The sequence below is a fragment of the Chiloscyllium plagiosum genome, unplaced genomic scaffold (genome assembly GCF_037043375.1).
Source record: "Chiloscyllium plagiosum isolate Xiang-an unplaced genomic scaffold, Cpla_swu_hap1 HiC_scaffold_17, whole genome shotgun sequence".
NCBI classification, from domain to species: Eukaryota; Metazoa; Chordata; class Chondrichthyes; order Orectolobiformes; family Hemiscylliidae; genus Chiloscyllium; species Chiloscyllium plagiosum.
Window position 1 is genome coordinate 17,378,260 of NW_028270155.1, and position 23,012 is coordinate 17,401,271.

Consider the following 23,012-nt stretch of genomic DNA (forward strand, 5'->3'; position numbering starts at 1 on the left):
CTTACAATACTCTGCTATAGTCACAGCGAACTGTCTTTTAATGGGCTGCTGTAGTTACAGCTAACTCTATAATGAACTGGTGTAGTTACTGCTAACTGAATTATAATGAGTTAGTGTAGTTTCAGGTAACTGAATTATAATGTGCCGGTGTAATTACAGCTAACTGAATTATAATGGGCTGTTGTAGTTACAGCTAACTGAATTATAATGGGCTGTTGTAGTTACAGCTAACTGTCTGCAATGAACTGGTGTAGTTACAGTTAACTGAATTATAATCAGCTAGTGTAGTTACAGCTAACTCTCTGTAATGAGCTGGTGTAGTTACAGCAAACTGAATTATAATGAGCTGGTGTTGTTACAGCTGACTGTCTGATACTGGGCTGGTGTAGTTACAAGATAAGGCATTGAAGAAAGAGCACCCAGGTGCAAGGTCACCAACACAATATTTAAGTTAATTTTAGAAGTGAGTTGAAAGTCTTGTACATTGGCTGAATTACCTGTCCAGAGTAGAAATAGACTTTCCTAATTTGAGTGACAATCATTTGTATGATGTCCAAGGACGCAACGCAGATTAAATTACTTTAATAGGACAGACTGGGTGCACCTTGACATTTACTATGAATTAGTCACATCCCTGCTTTGCAATACAACCTTGTAACTACCACCTAAATATCCTTTTCCCTTTGAATTCAGATTATCAACTAAAGGACGTTCTGTGCAAAAAATTAGCCACAATCCATGTGCACTTGAAAAGCAAGATTATAATAGAATATTACAACACACACAAAAATAGTAATACATCAGCAATTCAACTTAATAAAACCAACATCCATTAATGCAGTGAGCCATGAATTATTTGTCACCTCGCGGCCTGAATTATGATAAACGTGATGATGATGACACACCACAATTGATGGTAAATAGAATTAATCCCAATTACCTGCCTTAATGGGAACATATCAATCAGAAATAGCCAGGCTTTCCTAAAAATTCTGAAAATGTCTCAAACAACCTCTTAAAGAATTGGGGCTTATGCTAAATTGTGATGAACTATTTATAACTCATCTACAAGCCAGTGTTTACATTTAGATTTATGTTCCTGGTTTCAAATTATGATTGTCAAATTCCAATTTGAATTTTACACATGCACCAAAAGTTGTTGCGATGTAAAAGCTAGTTCATCCCAAGTTTCTCATGACCCTTTTCTGTACAGACAAGAAACAGACAGATATTATACTTCAATCTGACGTATATACTAACAGAGTGATAATAGGACAGGAGGATCAAGTCACATCACTAGTGTCACTGTTTTGATTCAGTCATCAAAATGGCCAGTTGCTTCCCTTTGGTATTACTATCCACAATAAAAGAGACTTTCATCAGGTTTCTTGAGTAAACTCAAAAGCAAACTCATAAAACCAGTGGTGAAGCTGGTTAACAACTAGAATTAGAATTAGAACTATATTATCCTAACACAAAGAGATAAACAATACAAAATGCAGCGAAGTTCTTCGAAAATGATGCATTGAAACGAGCCTTTACCGTCTGAAAATAAAGACTGGAATTTGATGAAATCCCATAGTGAGCCGACCTCTTGTTAACAAAATCAAATTGCTGACAAATACAGACTGATGGAAGGATTTCCAAGCAAGTTTTGGTTTGGCTGAAAATCGAACAGGTTCCAAGTCTTTGGGAGAGTGGTCACAGTTTGCAAGATAATCAAAATACAGAAATATGGAAACCTTTGTCAGTTTAGCAATTACTTCAACCAGAAGAGCTGAGAGATGCTTGAAGGTTTACTGTGAACTTTAGATTAGATTAGATTAGATTATTTACAGTGTGGAAACAGGCCCTTCGGCCCAACAAGTCCACAGACCCGCCGAAGTGCAACCCACCCATACCCCTACATTTACCCCTTACCTAACACTATGGGCAATTTAGCATGGCCAATTCATCTGACCTGCACATCTTTGGACTGTGGGAGGAAACCGGAGCACCCAGAGGAAACCCACGCAGACACGGGGAGAACGTGCAAACTCCACACAGTTAGTCGCCTCAGGCGGGAATTGAACCCGGGTCTCTGGCGCTGTGAGGCAGCAGTGTTAACTTTAGCTGCCTTCCTTCTGACTGCATGGGTCTGTGAAACAGAAATCGATACCAGAAAGAGTTGTAAGATCAACCATCAGGACAGGACCTCACAGTCTCTTCCAGAAATAGGATTTCCAGCAATTGAAAACCATAAACCTTTTATTTCCCTAAAATTACTTGACATTCTGTAATCAGCAGAAACCTTACAGTCCACATTAAGCTATTGACTAAATCCCTCGGTTAAAAATGCAATTTAATCAATAATAAAGTATCCATAATAAAATACCTTCCAGTTTTTCACATAGTATTAAATGTAGATATTTCATCCCAACAATACTCAATTTAGAATATACTGGTACAAAGATATCCTGTGCTTGCTCACTTTTGGCACGTGTTTGTAAGAACTTCATTTGCTTATTCCATACAGATTTTGGGATAACCCAGCCTGTAGCTACGGAAAATCACTTTGACAGCATGCATCTTGAAGTTGGCTGTTTTTTTCCTGAAGTTATCTGGTGTTCCAACAATTTTATATTCTGCATCATTGAGACAACAGTATAAATGCATGAATATACAGCCATGCTTGGTAGTTAAGTAATCGAGTCAAAAAAACATGCAAATGCTGGAATCTAAAGTAGACAAGCAGGGGGCTGGAAGTATGCAGCAAGCCAGGCAGCATCAGGAGATGGAGAAGTCGCATTTCGGGTGTAACCCTTCTTCTGGACTGGGGGTGAGTGGAAGGGGAGCTGCAGATAAAGGGGATGTGAGGGGCAGGGTGGTGAATTGGGGTTAGGTGAAGACAGGCAGAGGGTACAACTTGGCTGGCCGATGGAAGGGATGAATTCAATAGGTAGCTGAGAGGAATGGAAGGGAGGGGAATGGGGCTGGGAAAGGACTCGGGGAAATGGGAAGGGAGGTTACTTGAAATTGGAGAACTCAATGTTGAGTCCTCAGGGTTGCAGGCTGCCCAGGTGGAAGATGAGGTGTTGTTCCTCCAATTTGCGGTTTGGTTTATTGTGGCAATGAGGAGGCCAAGAACAAGTCATGTTGGAAAGGGAGTGGGAAGGGGAATTAAAATGTGCAGTGACTGGGAGGTCACGTCGGCCCCTATTGGCTCGGCTGAGATGTTCGGCAAAATGTTCCCTTCATTTACATTTGGTCTCCCCAGTGCAGAGAAGACCACACCTGGAGCACCTGATGCAGTAAACTATGTTGGAGGCAAAACAGGTGAATCTCTGTCTCACCTGGAAGGACTGTTTGGGGCCCTGGATGGAGGTGAGGGGGATGGTGTGCCTGCAGGTTTTGCACTTGGGTGGGCCTCAGCAGCGCCTGCCTCTTTGTCGACTACATCGAACAGTCCCTCTTCAGTACCTACACAGGCACTGTGCCCCAAATCATCCACCATTACATCAATGACTGCATCAGTGCAATGTCCTGCACCCAGGCTGAACTGGAGCAGTTCGTCAAATTCGCCCACAACTTCCACCAAATTCATTTGGCCAATCTCAGACACCTCCCTCCCCTTTCTTGACCACTCCATTTCCATCTCCGGTGACAGTCTCCAGAAAGACATTTATTATAAACCCACGACTCTCACCTGGACTACACCTCCTGTCACCCAGTGTCCTGCAAGAACTCCATCCCATTCTCCCATTCCGCCACATCTGCTCGGATGAGGAGACATTCCATTCACAAGCATCCCAGATGTCCACCTATTTCGAACAGTGCTTTTCCCCCCTTCTGCCATCCAGACAGCCCTCTGTCGCACCACCTCCATTCCCCGTTCCACTGCGCTAAACGCCCCCCCCCCCCACCAAATGCAATAAAGACAGAGACCCTTTGTCCTCATCTACACCACCAAGAGCATCTTCCCCCTCCCAGCCTTCTTTGCCTTCCACAAGGACCATTCCCTTTGACAATCCTTGGTTTGTGCCACAGATTTATTTGAAATCACAAGTTTCAAAGCCTAACCCCTCAGAACCCCCAGGTACCTTCCCCTGCAACCAGAAAAGATGCAAAACCTGTCAGTACACCATCCCCCTCACCTCCATCCAGGGCCCCAAACAGTCCTTCCAGGTGAGACAGAGGTTCACCTGCCTCTCTTCCAACCTAGTTTACCATATCCTGTGCTCCCGATGTGGTTTACTCTACATTGGGGAGACCTAACGTAAACTAAGGGAACAGTTTATCGAGCATCTCAGCTGGGCCCGCAGAGGCCGAACTCACCTCCCAGTCACCATCCACATTAATTCCTCTTCCCACCCCCTTTCCGACATGACCATCCTTGGCCTCCAGCATGGCCACAAATTGGAGAAACGACACCTCATCTTCCGCTTGGGTAGCCATAGTCTGGAGGACTCAACATTAAGTTCTCTAATTTCAAATAACCTCCTTGCCTATCCACCACTCCCTTTCCCAGCCCGTTCCCTACCCTTCCCTTTCTCTCAGCTAGCTACCGAATTCATCCCTCCCATTGACCAACCAGGTCATACCCTCTACCTGTCTTCACCTAGCACGACTTCACCATCCTGTCCCCACTGACCCATTTAACTGCAGCTCCCCTTACACCCAGTCCCAAAGAAGGGTTACACCCAAAATGTCGACTTCTCCACCTCCTGCTGCTGCCAGGCTTTTTGTGTTCTTCCAGCCTCCTGCTTGTCTACCCTGATAGTCAAGTAATAGGCGCACATTCAAAATGTTTAATGTGGAGGTGCCAAAGTTGGACTGGGATGGACAAAATCAGACATCACATGACTCCAGGTTATAGTCCTGAAAATGTGTTGCTGGAAAAGCGCAGCAGGTCAGGCAGCATCCAAGGAACAGGAGAATCGATGTTTTGGGCATAAGCCCTTCTTCAGGATTCCTGAAGAAGGGCTTAAGCCCGAAACGTCGATTCTCCTGTTCCTTGGATGCTGCCTGACCTGCTGCGCTTTTCCAGCAACACATTTTCAGCTCTGATCTCCAGCATCTACAGCCCTCACTTTCTCCTCCAGGTTATAGTTCAACAGGTTTATTTGAAATCACAAGCTTTCAGATCATAGCCCCTTCATCAGGTGAGGTGAGTGAGAAGCACACAGACACAGAATTTATGGACAGAGAGATAAAGGGCATAGAGATCAAAAGGTTGTACAAATGGTGTGCGTGGAGTGATCTTGGGTTCATGTTGCACTACATGTGACTCCACCACACTCTTCTGTATCTGTAAAATCTTCCTTACTGTCCTGTTTTGATACCATCACCTTGATAAATTGTTATGATCTCTCTACCTTAATTAGTTTGCTGTGATGTGGAGGAGCCAGTGTTGGACTGGGGTGGACAAAGTTAAAAATCACACAACACCAGATTATAGTGCAACAGGTTTATTTGGAAGCACTAGCTTTTGGAGCGCTCAGGTGGTGCAGGAGTATAAAACTGAGTATAAGACTCCACAATCACCTGATGAAGGGGCAGCACTCCGAAAGCTAGTGCTTCCAATTAAGCCTGTTGTACTATAACGTGGTGTTGTGTGATTTTTAACCTAACTAGTTTGGTTAGACCCTTGGTATGCAATTTTTATAGTTATCATGTTATTCCAGTCATTTGGTTTGTCTCCAGCACCACCTTGTTTTTAATTTTTTTGCAATTATCTCTCTGCCTCGTTCAATCAGATTATAGGTCACCCCTTCGCTTGTTATTCCATTGTTGGCACTTTACTCGTAACGTCTGACACTTTTGATCACCTGCAGAGACTTACTATTCGACATGCCATTCACACCCTTTGTATGATCTTTTGATCTCTCTGCCCATGATCCCTCTTCCCATTAATACTGTGTCTGAGTGCTTCCCTGTTACTTCACCTGCTGAAGGGGCTACACTCCAAAATCTTGTGATTTCAAATAAACCTGTTAGACAAGAAACCTAGTGTTGTGTGACTTCTCAGAATTTATAAGAAGCAAACCTGAGAAAGTAGATGTGACACATAGGAAGGAGAGAATGGGGAAGGGTGAGATTTCTACCACCTTGCCCATTGTCCTTGTCACTCAGGAATAACCTGAAAGCAAATAGTAAGTAGACTGATGTGATGTTTTGAGCTTGCTTTAAAAATTGATTCAATTAAAGGAGTAAAGCTTCCTTACAAAGATCAAATTTCTCTGATGGTGGCTTTTGAATTGATTGCACAGCATTGGTTTTCATATCTTATAATGCAGTGCACTCACAACACCAGATTAAGCAATAAAACACTTGGTGAAGGATGCATTTATTGCTCTGTTGTCAAGTTATATGAAAATGTGTACTGATCCATCTATATCTTTAGTCTTATTGGTGTACTGTGCAAGAATTTGTTCAGACATGGATGGAATTATGTCTTTGAATCTCTGTCAAATTCAGGACTGAAAAGAATTTCAAGATTGTTATTTTTTATGCAAGAACAAGAACATCAAATGGTATTTAGAAATACTACAGTCTGTATAACAGAAACACAAATGATTGATCCACTTAGAAATTAGAGAGCGTTGAACACAAAATGTTTGTCTCAGTGTCACAAACAAGAAGATGTCTTTGCTTGAAATTTGTAGGTGCAAAGGTTGTTTTTCAGACTGGAGGCCTGTGACCTGTGGAGTGCCACAAGGATCGACGCTGGGTCCTCTACTTTTTGTCATTTACTAAATGATTTGGAGGAGAACATAAGAGGTACAGTTAGTAAGTTTGCAGATGACACCAAAATTGCAGATGTAGTGGACAACGAAAAGCAGTACCTCCGATTACAACAGGATCTGGACCAGATGGGCCATTGGGCTGAGAAGTGGCAGATGGAGTTTAATTCAGATAAATGCGAGCTGTTGCATTTTGGGAAAGCAAATCTTAGCAGGACTTATACACTTAATGGTAAGGTCCTAGGGAGTGTTGCTGAACAAAGACACCTTGGAGTGCAGGTTCATAGCTCCTTGAAAGTGGAGTCACGGGTAGATAGGATAGTGAAGAAGGCGTTTGGTATGTTTTCCTTTATTGGTCAGAGTATTGAGTAAAGGAGTTGGGAGGTCATGTTGCCACTGTACAGGACATTGGTTAGGCCACTGTTGAAATATTGCGTGCAATTTTGGTCTTCTTCCTATCAGAAAGATGTTGTGAAACGTGAAAGGGTTCAGAAAAGATTTACAAGGATGTTGCCAGGGTTGGAGGATTTGAGCTATAGGGAGAGACTGAACAGGTTGGGGCTGTTTTCCCTGGAGCGTTGGAGGCTGAGGAGTGACCTTATAGAGGTTTACAAAATCATGAGGGGCAGGGATAGGATAAATAGGCAAAGTGTTTTCCCTGGGGTCGGGGAGTCCAGAACTAGAGGGCATAGGTTTAGGGTGAGAGGGGAAAGATATAAAAGAGACCTAAGGGGCAACTTCTTCACACGGAGGGTGGTTATGTGTATGGAATGAGCTGCCAGAGGATGTGGTGGAGGTTGGTACAATTACAATATTAAAGAGGCATTTGGAAGGGTGTATGAATAGGAAGGGTTTGGAGGGATATGGGCTGGGTGCTGGCAGGTGGGACTCGATTGCGTTGGAATTTCTGGTCAGCATGGACGGTTTGGACCGAAGGCTCTGTTCCTGTACTGTACATCTCTATGACTCTATAAAGCACAGGCTTCAACTGCTTGTATTTTTTCCAATATTCTCACCTCTCCTGAAACTGAATCTGTCAGCATTGGGCAAATTCTGAATAGCCTTTCCACAAACCCAGTACCTCAGGAAAACCTTCTTGTATATTTCCTCTCTGAAACTGTTGGAAAGCCACAGTGAGCACAAGTGTATTTTTTTCCAACCAAGTGTTAATGATCTTCCTCTTCTCCTGAAGGTGTTAAAACACTGACTCTCACTCAATATGGCCATTGACACCTAAACTGTGAGTGGTTTTACAGAGTAAGCAGAGTTAATCATGATTATTTAAGTGCCTTGACAATCCCATGCACTGGAACCGAGACCAGAAGCAAGAAATGAGCCAGTTTTCACTTCCCTTGAATACGATACCTCAATGTCCTGAACTACAACTTAGTCATAGAGCATAGAACATTACAGCGCAGTACAGGCCTTTCAGCCTTTGATGTTGTAAATAACCTGTGAAACCAATCTGAAGCCCATCTATATCAATGTACACGATGCCATTTTCATCCATATGTTTATCCAATGACCATTTAAATGCCTTTAAAATTGGCGAGTCTACTACTGTTATAGGCTGGGTATTCCACGCCCCTACTACTCTCTGAGTAAAGAAACTACCTCCGACATCTTTCCTCTATCTATCACACCTCAATTTAATGCAATGTCCTCTCGAGCTAGCCATTACCATCCGAGGAAAACGGCTCTCCCTGTCCACCCTATCTAATCCTCTGATCATCTTGTATGTCTCTATTAATTCTCTTCTCAACTTTCTTCTCTCTAATGAAAACACTTCAAGTCCCTCAGCCTTTCCTCAAAAGTCAAGATCATCCATTTCAACACAATCTGGTAATCCAATAAGGGACCTTCTGGTGAATATGGTTGAATTATCTTCTGATTTTTTTTATAATGGTCGATTTAAGGCATTAGGACCATTTGAAATAGATGCTAAAAGACTTATAATAGCGAAACACGAGTGAAGTAGCAGCAATAACGTGTTTATATAGTAAAATATCCCAAGACATTTCAAGGAATGTTATTTAACAAAACAAAAGTTGCTGATAAAACTCAGCAGGTCTGGCAGCATCTGTGCAGAGAAATCATGGTTAACGTTATTTAAGAAAACCTTGAGCAAACAGAAGGATAAATGAGGTAAAAGGGATAGGTTTTAAGCAGCATCTTCAAGGAAGAGAGAAGGTAAAGAGATCAAGAGGTTCAGGAAATGAAATTCTAGGGTATCCAGCCAAGATAGCTAAGGCATGTCCACTAATGGTGGAGTGCTTAAAATCAGGGATGAACAAGAGGCCAGAATAATAAAAGCAGAAATCACCAAGCGTTGTAGGACTGGAGGACATTTCAGAAAGAGGATAAATCTCTGGAGGGACTTGCAAATGACAGCAAGATTGATAAAATTGAGGCAGTGCGAGTGTACATCAGCACATACACGGTAATGAGAGAGCTTATCATAATATGCTAATGTAATAACTGTGCTAATCGTAACTAAGTGTATTCAGAGATATGAGTATTAGAATGTAATGAATTATACAGCTCCAAAATTATATCGTGAAACAAAGAGAGCATCATATCTCTTAAGATTGCCTGCATTTAAATTACACTCCATCTGCCACCCCTCAGCCCATTGATCCATCTGATCAAGATCCTGTTATACTCTGAGGTCACCTTCTTTGCTGTCCACTACAACTCCAATTTTGGTGTCATCTGCAAAATTACTAATTTTGCCTCCTATGTTCACATCCAGATCATTTGTATAAATGACGAAAAGCAGTGGACCCAACACCAATCCTCGTGGCACACCACTGATCACAGGCCTCCAGTCTGAAAAGCAACCCTTCACCAGCACCCTCTGTCTTCTACTTTCAAGCCAGTTCTCTATCCAAATGGCTAGTTCTCCCTGTATTTCAGGAGATCTAACCTTGCTAACTGGTCTCCCATGAGGAATAGGCAATAGACAATAGATGCAGGAGTAGGCCATTCTGCCCTTCGAGCCAGCACCACCATTCATTATGATCATGGCTGATCATCCTCAATCAGTATCCTGTTCCTGCCTTATCCCCATAACCCTTGATTCCACTATCCTTAAGAGCTCTATCCAACTCTTTCTTGAAAGTCTGACTTGGCCTCCATAGCCTTCTGGGACAGAGCATTCCATACACCCACCACTCTCTGGGTGAAGAAGTTTCTCCTCAGTTCTGTTCTAAGTGGCCTACCCCTTATTTTAAACTGTGTCCTCTGGTTCGGGACTCTTCCATCATCAGAAACATGCTTCCTGCCTCCAGAGTGTCCAATTCTTTAATAATCTTATACGTCTCAATCAGATCCCCTCTCAGCCTTCTAAACTCAAGGGTATACAAGCCCAGTCGTTCCAATCTTTCAGCGTAAGATAGTCCTGCCACTCCGGGAATTGACCTAGTGAACCTACGCCGCACTCCCTCAATAGCCAGAATGTCTTTCCTCAAATTTGGAGACCAAACTGCGCACAGTATTCCAGGTGCGTTCTCACCAGGGCCCTGTACAGCTGCAGAAGGACCTCTTTGCTCCTATACTCAATTCCTCTTGTTATGAAGGCCAACATGCTATTAGCTTTTTTCACTGCCTGCTGTACCTGCATGCCTGCTTTCATTGACAAGAACACCTAGACCTCGTTGTACTGCCCCTTTTCCTAACTTGACTGCATTTAGGTAGTAATCTGCCTTCCTGTTCTTGCCGCCAAAGTGTATAACCACACATCTATCCACATCAAACTGCATCTGCCATGCATCTGTCCACTTACTTAGCCTGTCCAGGTCACCCTGTATTCTCCTAACATCCTCCTCACATTTCACCCTGCCACCCAGCTTTGTGTCATAAGTCTTGTCAAGTGCCTTACTAAAGTCCATATAGATCATGTCCACCATTCTGCCTTCATCAATCCTCTTTGTTACTTCTTCAAAAAACTCAGTCAAGTTCAAAATCGCACAACACCAGGTTATAGTCCAACAGGTTTATTTGGAAGCACTAGCTTTCGGAGTGCTGCTCCTTCATCAGATGGTTGAGCAGCAGCGCTCAGAAAGCTAGTGCTTCCAAATAGACCTGTTGGATTATAGCTGAGTGTTGTATGATTTTTAACTGTGTACACCCAAGTCCAACACCAGCATCTCCAAATCATGTCAATCAAGTTCGTGAGACATGATTTCCCATGCAGAAAGCCATGTTGACTACCCCTAACCAGTCCTTGCCTTTCCAAATATGTGTAAATCCTGACCCTCAGGATTCCCTCCAACAATTTGCCCACCATCAATATCAGGCTCATGGTCTATAGTTCCCTGGCTTTTCCTTACTATCTTTCTTAAATAGTGGGACCGTGTTAGCCAATCTCCAGTTTTCCGGCACCTCACCTGTGACTATTGATGATACAAATCTCAGCAATGGGCCCAGCAATCACTTCCCTAGCTTCCCGCAGAGTTCTAGGGTACACTGGATTAGGTCCTGAGGATTTATCCACTTTTAAGTGTTTTAAGACAACACTTCCTCCTCTGTAATATGGACATTTTTCAAGATGTTACCATCTATTTCCTCACATTCTATATGTTCCATGTCCTTCTCCACTGTAAGCACTGATGCTCAAATTGATCTTGGAAATGGCACACTGCAGTCACATGTACAGAGGAACCTCGGTTATCTGAACAACATGGGCGAGGAGTATATTTTGTTTGGATAATCAAATGTTTGGATAATCGAATGTTTGGATAATCAAATGCTGGATAGCACAGTTTAGCCTTGCATCGGGACCTTGCAATCTTGTTCAGATAATCTGAAATTTGGATAATCAACATTCCAATAATCGAGGTTCCTCTGTAGATTGATTTATAATTTGGAAATATTACGATATAAGATATCAACCAATAAATTGACATTTGCCTTCGTTGTAGTATTTTTCCCGATGACCACACGTGGTAGCTGATGGTATTTGTCAGCTCTCCTGATTGAGAAAGTCTACTGCCACCAACCCTCGTTCTTCTTTGTTTTAGCTTGGACCTATCTAGTGATTCAAGGGAAGGGATACACCACCACAGAGTATGTACAGAAGAGGCACTGTCTTTAGATACCTAGAAGGGCTATTCCATGGGAGCGATATTTCCAACTACAGTTGAATTACTAGGATCGTATGGAGTTGGTAGAGACTTACTTGCTGCATTTGAAACCTAGAGTAGAAACCAATTTATATTCCCAGGGCTGGGATTGGAGATGGGAGACCTTCAGGTTCTGTGAACTCCAACTTTTAAAACTACTGTCCACATTGCTCATTTTCAGTCTGGGAAGGGGGAGCTGGGTAGGAGTTAGGCTGCACAGTGCAGGAAGAGCCAAAGAAGTTGCCTGAGGTGCTGTGTTCAAAGATTTAAAATAAAAATCAAATCAGAAAACATCAACCCCCCCCCCCCCATGCTCACCCATTCACTTCATGCACCCTATCCATGATAACCTATGCTCTTGCACCCACCACCTTATGACCTTCACCACACCCACTGACCCTTTATTCTTCCTGTGCCAACTACTTATTTCCCAAGACCCATTCATACTTCTTATCTGACAATGGCCCCTCATACTGCCTTTGACAGTTACCTGTCTCCCTAATTCCGTCAAGCACCCTATGCCAATCTATCAAACATTCTTGGCCTCTCATACACATGGGCCTTTCTAGCTTCAAAGACAGCTTAGTGCAAAATCTTATTTTCCCACCTACCAGCCTTTGCCTGTCCCTTCTCCAACCTGGAGATAGTGAGGACTGCAGATGATGGAAAGTCAGAGTCGAGTGTGGAGCTGGAAAAAGTACAGCAGGCCAGCAGCATCAGAGGAGCAGGAGAGTCAATGTTTTGGTTCGGGACCCTGATGAATCTGAAATGTCGACTCTCCTCTGATGCTGCTTGACCTGCTGTGTTCGTACCCTTCTCCATGCCAGCTCACCTGTTATCCAGCCTCTTCATTGATCAGGAGCCGTCTGGCAGCAAAGGAAGTTGCCAGTGTATTGTCGATATCACTATTAGAAAAGAAGTGCTCCTTCATTGATGTAAAAGATGCAAAGTACATTGAAGTTGCTTAAGCAAGTCGTTTATGTGAATAAACATTTCACTCAAATGCTTAATACCTTATATCATCAAATATTGAATAAACAGTTAAACTTAGGCATTACATTGTGAAAATTATACTTTGGGAAATCAGTCGAGCAACATAAATCCGACGCTGGTTTTATATAGATTACCTGACCTCCATTGAAGGTGTTCCAGAGATACAAAAGGATATGTTATTCTTCAAAGTGGATAAAAATAAAACATTTCTGAAGCCCTCACTCCTCAAATTACCCTCACACCACTCCCTATATTTCCATGCCAAACCATGCAACCTAATAGCTTATCCCCCTTTCCCATGGCTTCTCATGACCCTCTAACAACTTAGTGTTGACCTCTCACCCACCACATTCTCCTTTTGCCGACCGTTCCAACTCATTCAGCACCCGAGTGTGCAGCTCCAACACTTAAGAAGCTCAACGCCATCCAAAATGATGTGGCTCCCTTGATTGGCTTTCTAACCACCATCTTCAGCACTCACCTCCTCCACCACCAATGCACAGTGACAGCAGTGTGTACCATCTATAAGATACATTGCAGCAATTCACCAAGGCTCCTTAGATAGCACTTTCCAACGCTGTAATCTCCACCAACTAGAAGGGGAGGGATAGGCAATGCATGGGAAAATATCCAACTGAAAATTCCACTAACCATCTTAACTTGGAGCATCTCTTTATTCCTTCACTGTCATTGGGTCAAAGTCCTGAAACACCCTCCCTGACAGCATTATGGGTGTACCTACACCAAATGGATTGTAGCACCTCAATAAAGCAGATCACCACTAGCTTCTCAGGAGCAGTTAGGAATGGGCAATAAGTTCTTGCTTCGTCTATTGCACATACCCCATGAATAGACAAAAGAATTCCAGAGCATACCTATATGCTTGGGAACAAAAATATGTTTCTCACAATTACATTTTTATATTATAGGTTATATGTTATTGGAAAAAAAGTCATTCATCAACACATATTTTGAGACTTCTTGACCAGTTGACACGAATTGAGTTGAATTAGCTTTATTGTCACATGTACTCAAATGACAATTTAGACTTATTGTCCATTTACAGGCAACCTGTTCTGTAGTTAAGTGTCAAAGGTAATCTACCTACTGTCCCCCAATAGATCCCTGAACTCCATCCCTCCCCCTGCCCCTCGTAGGATACCAAATATACTGTAAATTTTTCATTGGAGGTAATTTGATCATTTAAATACCCAACTGTCTCAGGGATCTGGACCCAAATGAAAAATGTCTCACCCCCAGACCCTCCCAGAAACTGAACTGCCGGGTTCAGTGGAATGTCTTGTGATTACCAACTTCTGGATTTTCCACCATGGCAGATATGCTCTCCTTCCTGGTGCAAATGCGGGCCTCTGTCTCCACCTACAAACTTTCTTAGACATTAATTGAATGGGCTAAAGCAATGTAACATGAACACCATGCCCTTCCATTACTATTTCCTTACACGGCACCCACCAGTTGGCATTGCCACGTCAATGCTAACTATGCACTGGCTAAGTATCAGCCCCAGCCATCACACAGAATCAAGGAATTGCTGAAAGTTAACTTTCTCAAATACATTGTTGGGTGCCTCATAATTTAGAAGTAGCTAATCAGATTTTATGATGTTCTCTCAGTGATTTAATCCATAACAATGTGTTGTTGCTACATGGGTGAAGCTCTTGTAATCAGAAATTGACTGTCTTTATGTGGCTTCCTGGGGTATCAGGTCAAGCTTCATTTTCACAAAAGTACATCAACTAGAAACTAAGTGCAGGTTTGAAAAACATGGTACATACACATGACCTGTGTCAATGTAGGACCTTCAGTCTACAGCAAAGCATTCAGATTCAGCAACTTGTTTTTCAAGGCAGCTGTTTTATGCGTTGTAAAATGTCACATGCAGCAAATAAGGCTATTACCAGTCATGCTGGATAAGTCAGGATTTTTAAAAATTCATTCATGAGATGCAGTCACTGCATCTGTTTTCTGTGCCCTTGAGAAGTGATAGTGAGCCACTACCTTGACCCACTGGTGTTGTTGACCCTCAGTGCTGTACGGGAATAGTGAATGAATGACAATATAGTTATAATGTGGAGGTGTCGGTGTTGGATTGGGGTGGACAAAGTTAAAAATCACACAACACCAGGTTATAGTCCTCAACAGCTTTATTTGGAAGTACTAGCCTTCGGAGCTGATGAAGGATCAGCGCTCTGAAAGCTAGTACTTCAATAAAACCTGTTGGACTACAACCTGGTGTTGTGTGATTTTTAATGTAGTTATAAATCAGGATAGTGAGCAGCTTGGAAGGGAGCTTGCAGGTGGTGGTGTTCTCATGCATCTGCTGTCCTTGTCCTTCTAGGTCGCAAGTTTGGAAAATGCTGTCGAAGGACCCTTGGTGAGTGCATCTTGTAGCACTACTGCCATTGTGTGCCAGTAATAAGAAGCAATGAATGCTTAAAGTGGTGGATGGGATGTCAGTAAAGCGTGTTGCTTTGTTCTGTATGGTGTTATGTTTCTTGAGTCTTAATAGACCTACATTCCTTTAGGGAATTCCATCACATTCCTGACTTGTACATAAAGATGGTGGGACAGGCATTTGGGGAGTCAGGCGATGAGTTACTTACCATGACATTCCCAGCTTCTGACCTGCTCTTGTCGGCCACAGTATTTATGTGGCTAGTCTAGTTCAGTTTCTGATCAATGGTGAGCCCAAGCCATTCATTGCGGGGGCATTCAGTGATTGTAGTGACGTTGTACATCGTGGAAAGTTGATTAGATTATCTCGTATTGAAGGTGGTTATTTCCGGGCACCAATGTTATTTGCCACAAGTGAACCCGAGCCTGAATGTTGTCCAGATCTTTCTGTATATGGACACATATTGCCTCAGTTTCTGAGAAGTTGCGAATGATGCTGAACACCTGCATATCTGATTTTGTTATGGAGGAAACATCATTGATGAACCAGCTGAAGTTGGTTGCGTCTAAGACGCTACTTGGAAAAATGAACCTTTCCAGCAATGTCCAAGGACTGAGATGTTTTGCCTCGGCAACAGCCACAAGCACCTTCCCTTGTGGTAGTTACCATTCTAACCAGTAGAGGATTAACCCCTGATTCTCATTGACTTCATCTTTACTAAGACTCCTAGGTGCCCACTTGGTCAATTGCTGCCTTGACGTCAAATGTAATTGCTCACCTCACTTCTGGAATCTTTTGTCCCCATATGATACAAGGTTGTAATGAGGTCAGGAGCTGAACGCCATACTGGAACCTGAACTGAGCATCGTTGAGCAACAAATTGCGGCACAAATGCTGCAGGCAGCACTCATTGATGATGCCTGCCACCACTTTGCTGAACATAACGAATGGAGCAGATGGGATTTCCGCATTATTTTGAGTGCAGGACATCTAAAACAACCCCCACATGATTTTGGAGATGTGAATGTCATAGCTGTATTGGATCAGATTGGGTAGGGACACTGCTAGTTCTGGAGAACAAGTGTTTAGTACTGCAACCAGAAGGTGGTCAGGGCCCATAGTCATTTTTTGTTCTGAATTTGTTCATGGGGACGTTGGCAATACAGGCTAGTCCTAGCGTTTATTGCCTGTGGCAAATGCCCAGAGGTCAGTTAAGAGTTAACGACATTGCTGTGTGGTTTAGAGTTATATGTTGGTCAGCCTGGGTAAGGACAGTAGGATTCCATCCCTAAAGAAATTAGTGAACTACATGGGCTTTTACGATGAGTGACCATGCTGAGAGGGTTCCCATTGGATTAGAATAGTAAATTATGCCTTTGCTCTATACAAGGCAACAAGCATTATAGAGGAAATCTCTCCATTTGATGAATAGTGCCATGGGAATGGGTGCATCCACTTACAATAAGTTAACCTTGATTTAACTTCCCACTTGAAAGGTAACTGCTCCAGTAAAGGCTCCCTTGGTGCTGCTCATCAGAATCAGCCGCAGGAACTGGAGAGAGACTTGAAACCACAAATTTCTGATTTACTGCAAGAGTGTTACCACTTGAGCTCAGCAGTTATTTGCCCTGAAAATATTTTCTCTTAAGATGCTTGGAGAGTTTAAAAGCCATGATTGAATCTCCCTCTACTGAACTCCTAATGCATTCCAGATCATAACTGGTTGCTGCGTTCAAAAAAAAATAATTCTTCTTGTTGTCATTGAACTAAAAATCTTCTCATTCAAGACCCTCATCCAATGGAAATACTTTCTCTCTGTCTGCTCTGTCCAGAGACTTTGTGATTTTAAGCACCTTGATCAAAGCTTCTCTCTTTACTCAGAGAGTAGTAAGGGTATGGAATGCTTTGCCTGCAACGGTAGTAGATTCGTCGACTTTAAGTGCATTCAAGTCGTCATTGGACAAACATATGGACATGCATGGAATAGTGTAGGTTAGATGGGCTTCAGATTGGTATGACAGGTCGGCGCAACATCGAGGGCCGAAGGGCCTGTATTGCGTGTCATGTTCTATGTTCTAACCTCCTCCAACCTATCCAGCTGAGGAGACACAAATGAATTTGAAATGGTTTCACATGCAAATGCATGAAGAACTGAAGAAGAATTGTTAAGTTGAACATTTTCTTTGAAGTTTAAATGAGCATCTGCCTATACTTTGAAAGAAAACCTAGTTTCTCAGAGACTTACAACCCTTGAAAAAATACTTGCATGTACTGTAATTAGTGCTCTTCACATTCTCAGCATTTCTAAAACACTTCACAGCGAGTATCCCATAAACAATGTAAACTGAATGCCCACTGAATGCCCAGTGTAGTGTTGACAACAAAATCCAAGATTAGGGGCATTAGCCCAGGCCAATCTGCACGCCCTGGCTGACCAGTATATATAGAGGATGTTTCTTTATTGTTTGTTTTTTCAAAAAAAGAAAAAATATATGCACAGAGGATAGGCCCACTTCTGGTCTAGAGGTAGTGACCCTAACCCTGGACCAACAGGCTGGGTTCAAGTCCTGACATGTCCTAATATCACTAAAACTGGTTAGCCAGAAAAATAAGTTAAACACACACACACAAACTTTAGAATCTCTTTACTTCAGGGGAACTGACTCTCAGCTGGCAGGCTACATCCAGTGTACTGTGCACTAGTAAATAAAGAGTGACTTAGTGACGGGATACTAGCCTCTGTGCAGTTAATTCATCCAGTTAATCTATTCCAGAGCAGTTAGTTACTTAATGCATGTTGGTCAAGATGGCAAAGGAATGCTTTGTCAGAAGAGTGGACCAATGGAGCAGATTAGATTTCCACATTATTTTGTGTCCAGGACACCTAAAGCAGGGGAACTTTTTATTTCCACCTGAAACAGTTTTAATTTCTAAATTGAAGGACAGCAGCTCTACCCATGCAGAACTCCCTTTTAATTTCACTGGAATAAAGGACAACATTTATGCGCTCAAGTCCTAGTGTGGGTAGAAACACACAGCTTTCTAACTCTTTGAGGTTAGACTGTAATAGCTGAGTCCAATCTCTGTATTTACTTGAAGAAATTTGATGCAGCTTTTAAAGATAAAAGAGTCAATCTTAACTGATTGAATTCGGCAGTGCTGGAGCTGAATCTAGGAGCAGTACTCAACCATTTGACCATCCAAGCCAGTTCCACCCGTTCAGTATGATCATCGCTGGGCCTCTATATGGTTGTCATAATTCTGCTTTCTCCCCATTTGTCTTTATTGTCAAAGCATTTATCAATCCCTTTCATGAATGCAGTGCCCTGGCCTTCACAGCCTTCTGGAATAGTAAATTCCACGGTTGACCTGCCTTTGAGTGAAGAAATGTTTCATCATCTCAGTCTTCACTGGCCTACCCCATGTGACCCATAGTTCTAGACTTCCCAAACAGGGAAAAACATCCTTCCTACATGTCCAGTCATGTTTGAATTTGATACACTTAGTCATTCTTCTAAACTGTAGTGAATATAGGCCCATCTAAACTAGTCTCTCCTCATACGACAGTCCTGCCATCCCCATCATCAGCCTAAGTAAACCTTTGTCACAGTCTTTCAGTAACAAGTATTTCCTTTAGTTGGGAATCAAAACTGCACACAAAACTCAAGCTACAGTTTCACAAAGGTTCTGTATCACTGTCAGTGGATCTCACTACTCCTGAACTTAAGTCCTCTTGCAATGAAGACAACCATGAATTATGGGATTAAGTTGGGCCCCATTTGAGTAAGTAGGGTGATTTCCAAATGCAGCATTCATGGCTTTTGGAAGTAGCAGATTAGTGGAAACTGTACATGTGCCAGGAACATTCTGCACCCATAATGAGCTTGCTGGCACACGATCTGTGTTATGGTAGTCTTCTAGTTTGATTGGATTCGAACCAAACCTCAGAGTTGATGAAATAGCTGCCATTTTCAAAAGATTTTGGAGTAGACAATTAAATTTGAAACGAGGGTAAAACTGACATTGTAAGTCAGCTGTTTGATCAGAAACAGGGATCCACCACATTGTTTTTTTTTAACTCATTCACAGGATGTGGGTATCACTGGCTCAGCCAGCATTTAATGCCCATCCCTAATTTCTCAGAGGGCAGTTAAGAGTCAACCACGTCACTGTGAGTTTGGAGTCACGTTCAGGCTAGACCTGGTAAAGATTCCTTCCCTAAAAGGCATTAGTGAACTAGATGCACTTTTCCAACAATCGACAGTGGATTCATGGTCATCATTAGATTCTTAATTCGAGAGATTACTGAACTCAAATTCCACCATCTACTGTGGCAAGATTCAAAGCCAGTACCCCAGAATATTATCTAGGTCTTTGGATTAACAGGTCCAGCGATAGCACCACTAGGCCATTGCCTTCTCTTAACAAGTCATTACACCCAACAAGTCAAAAAACTTATCTTCTTTGGTATTTATTTCAGAAGTCTTGTTATTTGGATTTTGGTTATAATTGCTGAAGAATGGTGTGTCGTTTACCTTTGCTGATCCTGCATTGTTCTTTTCACCTTCAGGTCCTTGAAGAATCAAAATGTCTGGTACGTAGCTTCCTGAAAACTGCCTTGGAACAAGTGAATGAGAGGGAATGCCAGATGTTAAAGCAACTGTGGAGTTCCTCAAAAGGACTAGATTCCCTGTTTAGCTACCTGCAGGAAAAAATCTATGAGGTTTGAAACCACTGTAAGACTTAAATCTACTGTCCATTATTCCAGTGTCAGTGGAGGGAGTTAATGGACTCTACCTGATGTTAAGAAGGCGAATGCATCAGCAATTGGATTTAGTGCTGCAAGCAGAACAGATTGGCCAGCAAATGTCATTGATAAGCACTGACATGTTCAGTCAAATGTACCCAAGTGGGTATACATTGGATGCAACATCATTGCATGCATTTTCAAATATTTTGATGCTCATATTCAAATTATGCCATGTGATTTTGTTTTTTTACTGTTGTACTTAACATTCCTAATATTGTCCCACCTCAAACTGACTAGACCTATTTACCAAATTTATGTAGAATGTTGTGCTTGTGAATAACACTTAAAGGAATGAGTCGTAGATAATCCTTTCACTCCTGAACCACAGCAAAAGTAAGGACGAGTCATGTCACGGTTGTATGTTTGGATTCAGTTTGTTATTAATTTAGTTAGCAGGGCTGGAGCCGGGGTGGGTAGCAAATGGGGAAAATTGACTATTCTTTTCACTGGGGCTTGTAGGTAGCTTCACGAGACAAAAGCCTTTCATTGATGTAGATTTTCATTACATTTGAGAAAATACAGGGGGGAAGAAACATTAAATTGTGAGCTTTCATTTAGTAGCTTTTTAAATAATTGTTTTCCAAAAGAAAATTCAATCTCCAGATAGTTGACTGAAGATTTTACGTATTTATTGTCTTACAGCTATATGAACATTAAGATTTAATGGATCACAACATTTTTTCTTGTAGACATTTGGGATTCTGAGTGAGAATCTTATTGGGAACGTTTATTTCTACATTTTATTTTTAAATTGATCCCAACTACCTAAGTCAGCCATGCAGGAGCTAATTGTGACTGCAGTTTTGATGCTATCACATAAGGCTCCATTTTGAAGCATAAAATATACAAGCAGGGTTTGTATACCAAATACAATACATGTACAGAAGGAATATTCTGGTTGTGAAAAGCGTTCTTTTTCAATACAAAATACCACAAAAACCTACCTTCTGGTGTTGACTGCTGTCATAGACCAGTTTACGGTCCAAAGTCAATTAATCATATTCCATGTTCTAAAATAGTAGTGATTTCTTTGTCATTGCTTATTTATTTAAAGAAAGTGCACTAATCAGACAGTGTATGTGCTGTTGTTAAGTGACTCAGAGGAGTATGTTACAAAGAAGATATGGTTTTTATGTCACTAAAATTGAGAAAAGTTCACTAAATAGTTGTTGGTTTAAATTTAGTTGTGCAAAAATACATGGGTGTCTACTCGCTTAGGAAGGCCTATATGTGGGTACTGGCGCAAATACAGTATTTACTAACATAAAATGGGAAGCCATGTCGAAGGGAGTTGAACACTCTGAAGTGTGTTCATTATTAACTGCTGTGTTTTATTTCTAAATATTCACTGGTATCTACACCTTGTAAGTATGGAGTAGACTGTATGGTGGTTTTGTGGAGACATAAATACACTTGATCATCACCTTTGCTCAAGTTGCTTCTGTGACTATGTAGACGAGTTTGGTACACCATATCACAGAAATATGGTAAATCTGCAAGGCAATATCTATTTTTTCAAACAATGAACTTTCTTTTATACATGATTACCCAAAACCTGAAGGTATGCTTCTTTGGAGAGTCCAATGTCCCAAAATCGCAGTTTTGGGTGTTACATTGACTGCCTCTGTCACCTCAATGCTTTGTGCCGATATATTATTGTTTTCGATGTTTATGAAACACAGTTTGTCGCTTTTTCATTTAAAGCAAAACTGTGCCGTGTTTGAATCTTCACGCACTTTTAATTTAGAAAAAGGCCGTTCATTTTGTGAATATTTTTTGCCAAGCTGTGATTTTATTCAAATTACAAAGCATTTGACGTGTGAAAACCATCGTGCATCTACCGCTAGGAAACCTGAAGTTCAGTTTTTGGATAATCTGTGTCACTTGTGAAGAAAATGGGACACTTCCGATGACAATGTCCTTCGCTAAAAGGACCAGTAATGCATCTGGAACCTGTAGGGGCTGTGTGTTTGTCAGAAACTTGTTAAATGTATTTATCCCACAGCAGAACACAATGGGGTTTTAAAAAGACTTTTTGTAAGTAAATGGGGGCTGTGTTTATTTAAAAAAATGTTAGCAATCTGTTTTTGGTGTGGGCACCCTTTTTCTTACTGAAGATTATCTAAATGTTCTATAAACTACCAGGTAATTCTGATCTGTGTGATGACTAACTCGTGCAAGACAGAAACCCTACACAAACTGTCTACTGCTTTTGTAATTAGTGTATGAACACTTTTTCTGGGTGCCTTAGAAGTTGTATTTTTCATGTGTGTTAATATATTTATATATTGTGGAAAAGCTGCTCCCAATAAAATGATTTAAATTCATCAGTTGCCTGCTGTTCTACCTGATGTTGGGACTGTTGTTCCGAGTCATTTGGTCAGTTTTAACATTTCATTTTGTCCAGTTACTTGGTCACATCCAGGATGTATTTAGAAATGTGGAAACAAGGGGCAGGAGGTGGCTATTCAGTCCCTCAAGTTTGCTCTGCCATTTAATAAGATCATGGTGACTGTAACCTCAAATCCACAGTCCTGTCTGAAGTAATTCCACAAAGGCCAGTATTCCCTTTATTTACACGTGCATAGTGCGTGACACTGGCCAGTTAGCTCAGAGCCGGCTCCCAGGATATCTGACACTCCTGTTTATTTTTTTTTCCCGAACCCGCGAGTACGGAGGTGCTCTTCTGGTTTTATTTTTTTTTTCTTTTTCTTTTTTTTTATTTTAAGCCCCACACTACCACCAAAGTGCGGTAGTGCTTATTTTTTCCCCCAGCACCCATGGTGTGTGTGTGTGCAGGTGTGAGACACAGTGAAAGACACAAAGTGCACGAATCTTTATTCAATTTCCACCACCAGGAAGATAGGAAAACACCCAGGTGGCCAGTGACAAACACTGCCCTTCACATCAAAGGGCAGTGCTGTGTGATCAAAACAGTGAAGGGTAGG

At 41.8% G+C, this 23,012-nt stretch overlaps 1 protein-coding gene across 2 annotated transcripts in view; it reads left to right on the forward strand.

Annotated features, from left to right (window-relative positions):
- The window catches only part of LOC122558230 (chromodomain Y-like protein 2), a 158,202-nt gene extending 135,811 nt beyond the window's left edge, over nucleotides 1-22,391 (forward strand). The window contains exons 7-8 of one of the 2 annotated variants that reach the window (XM_043706574.2): nucleotides 15,198-15,233; nucleotides 19,825-22,391. In XM_043706574.2, coding sequence (XP_043562509.2) covers nucleotides 15,198-15,233; nucleotides 19,825-19,983 — 195 coding nt within the window. In that variant the 3' untranslated portion in view covers nucleotides 19,984-22,391. The remainder of the gene's footprint in view (nucleotides 1-15,197; nucleotides 15,234-19,824) is intronic. The other variant, XM_043706576.2, reaches the window with a different exon arrangement.
- The last annotated feature ends 621 nt before the right edge of the window (nucleotides 22,392-23,012 follow it).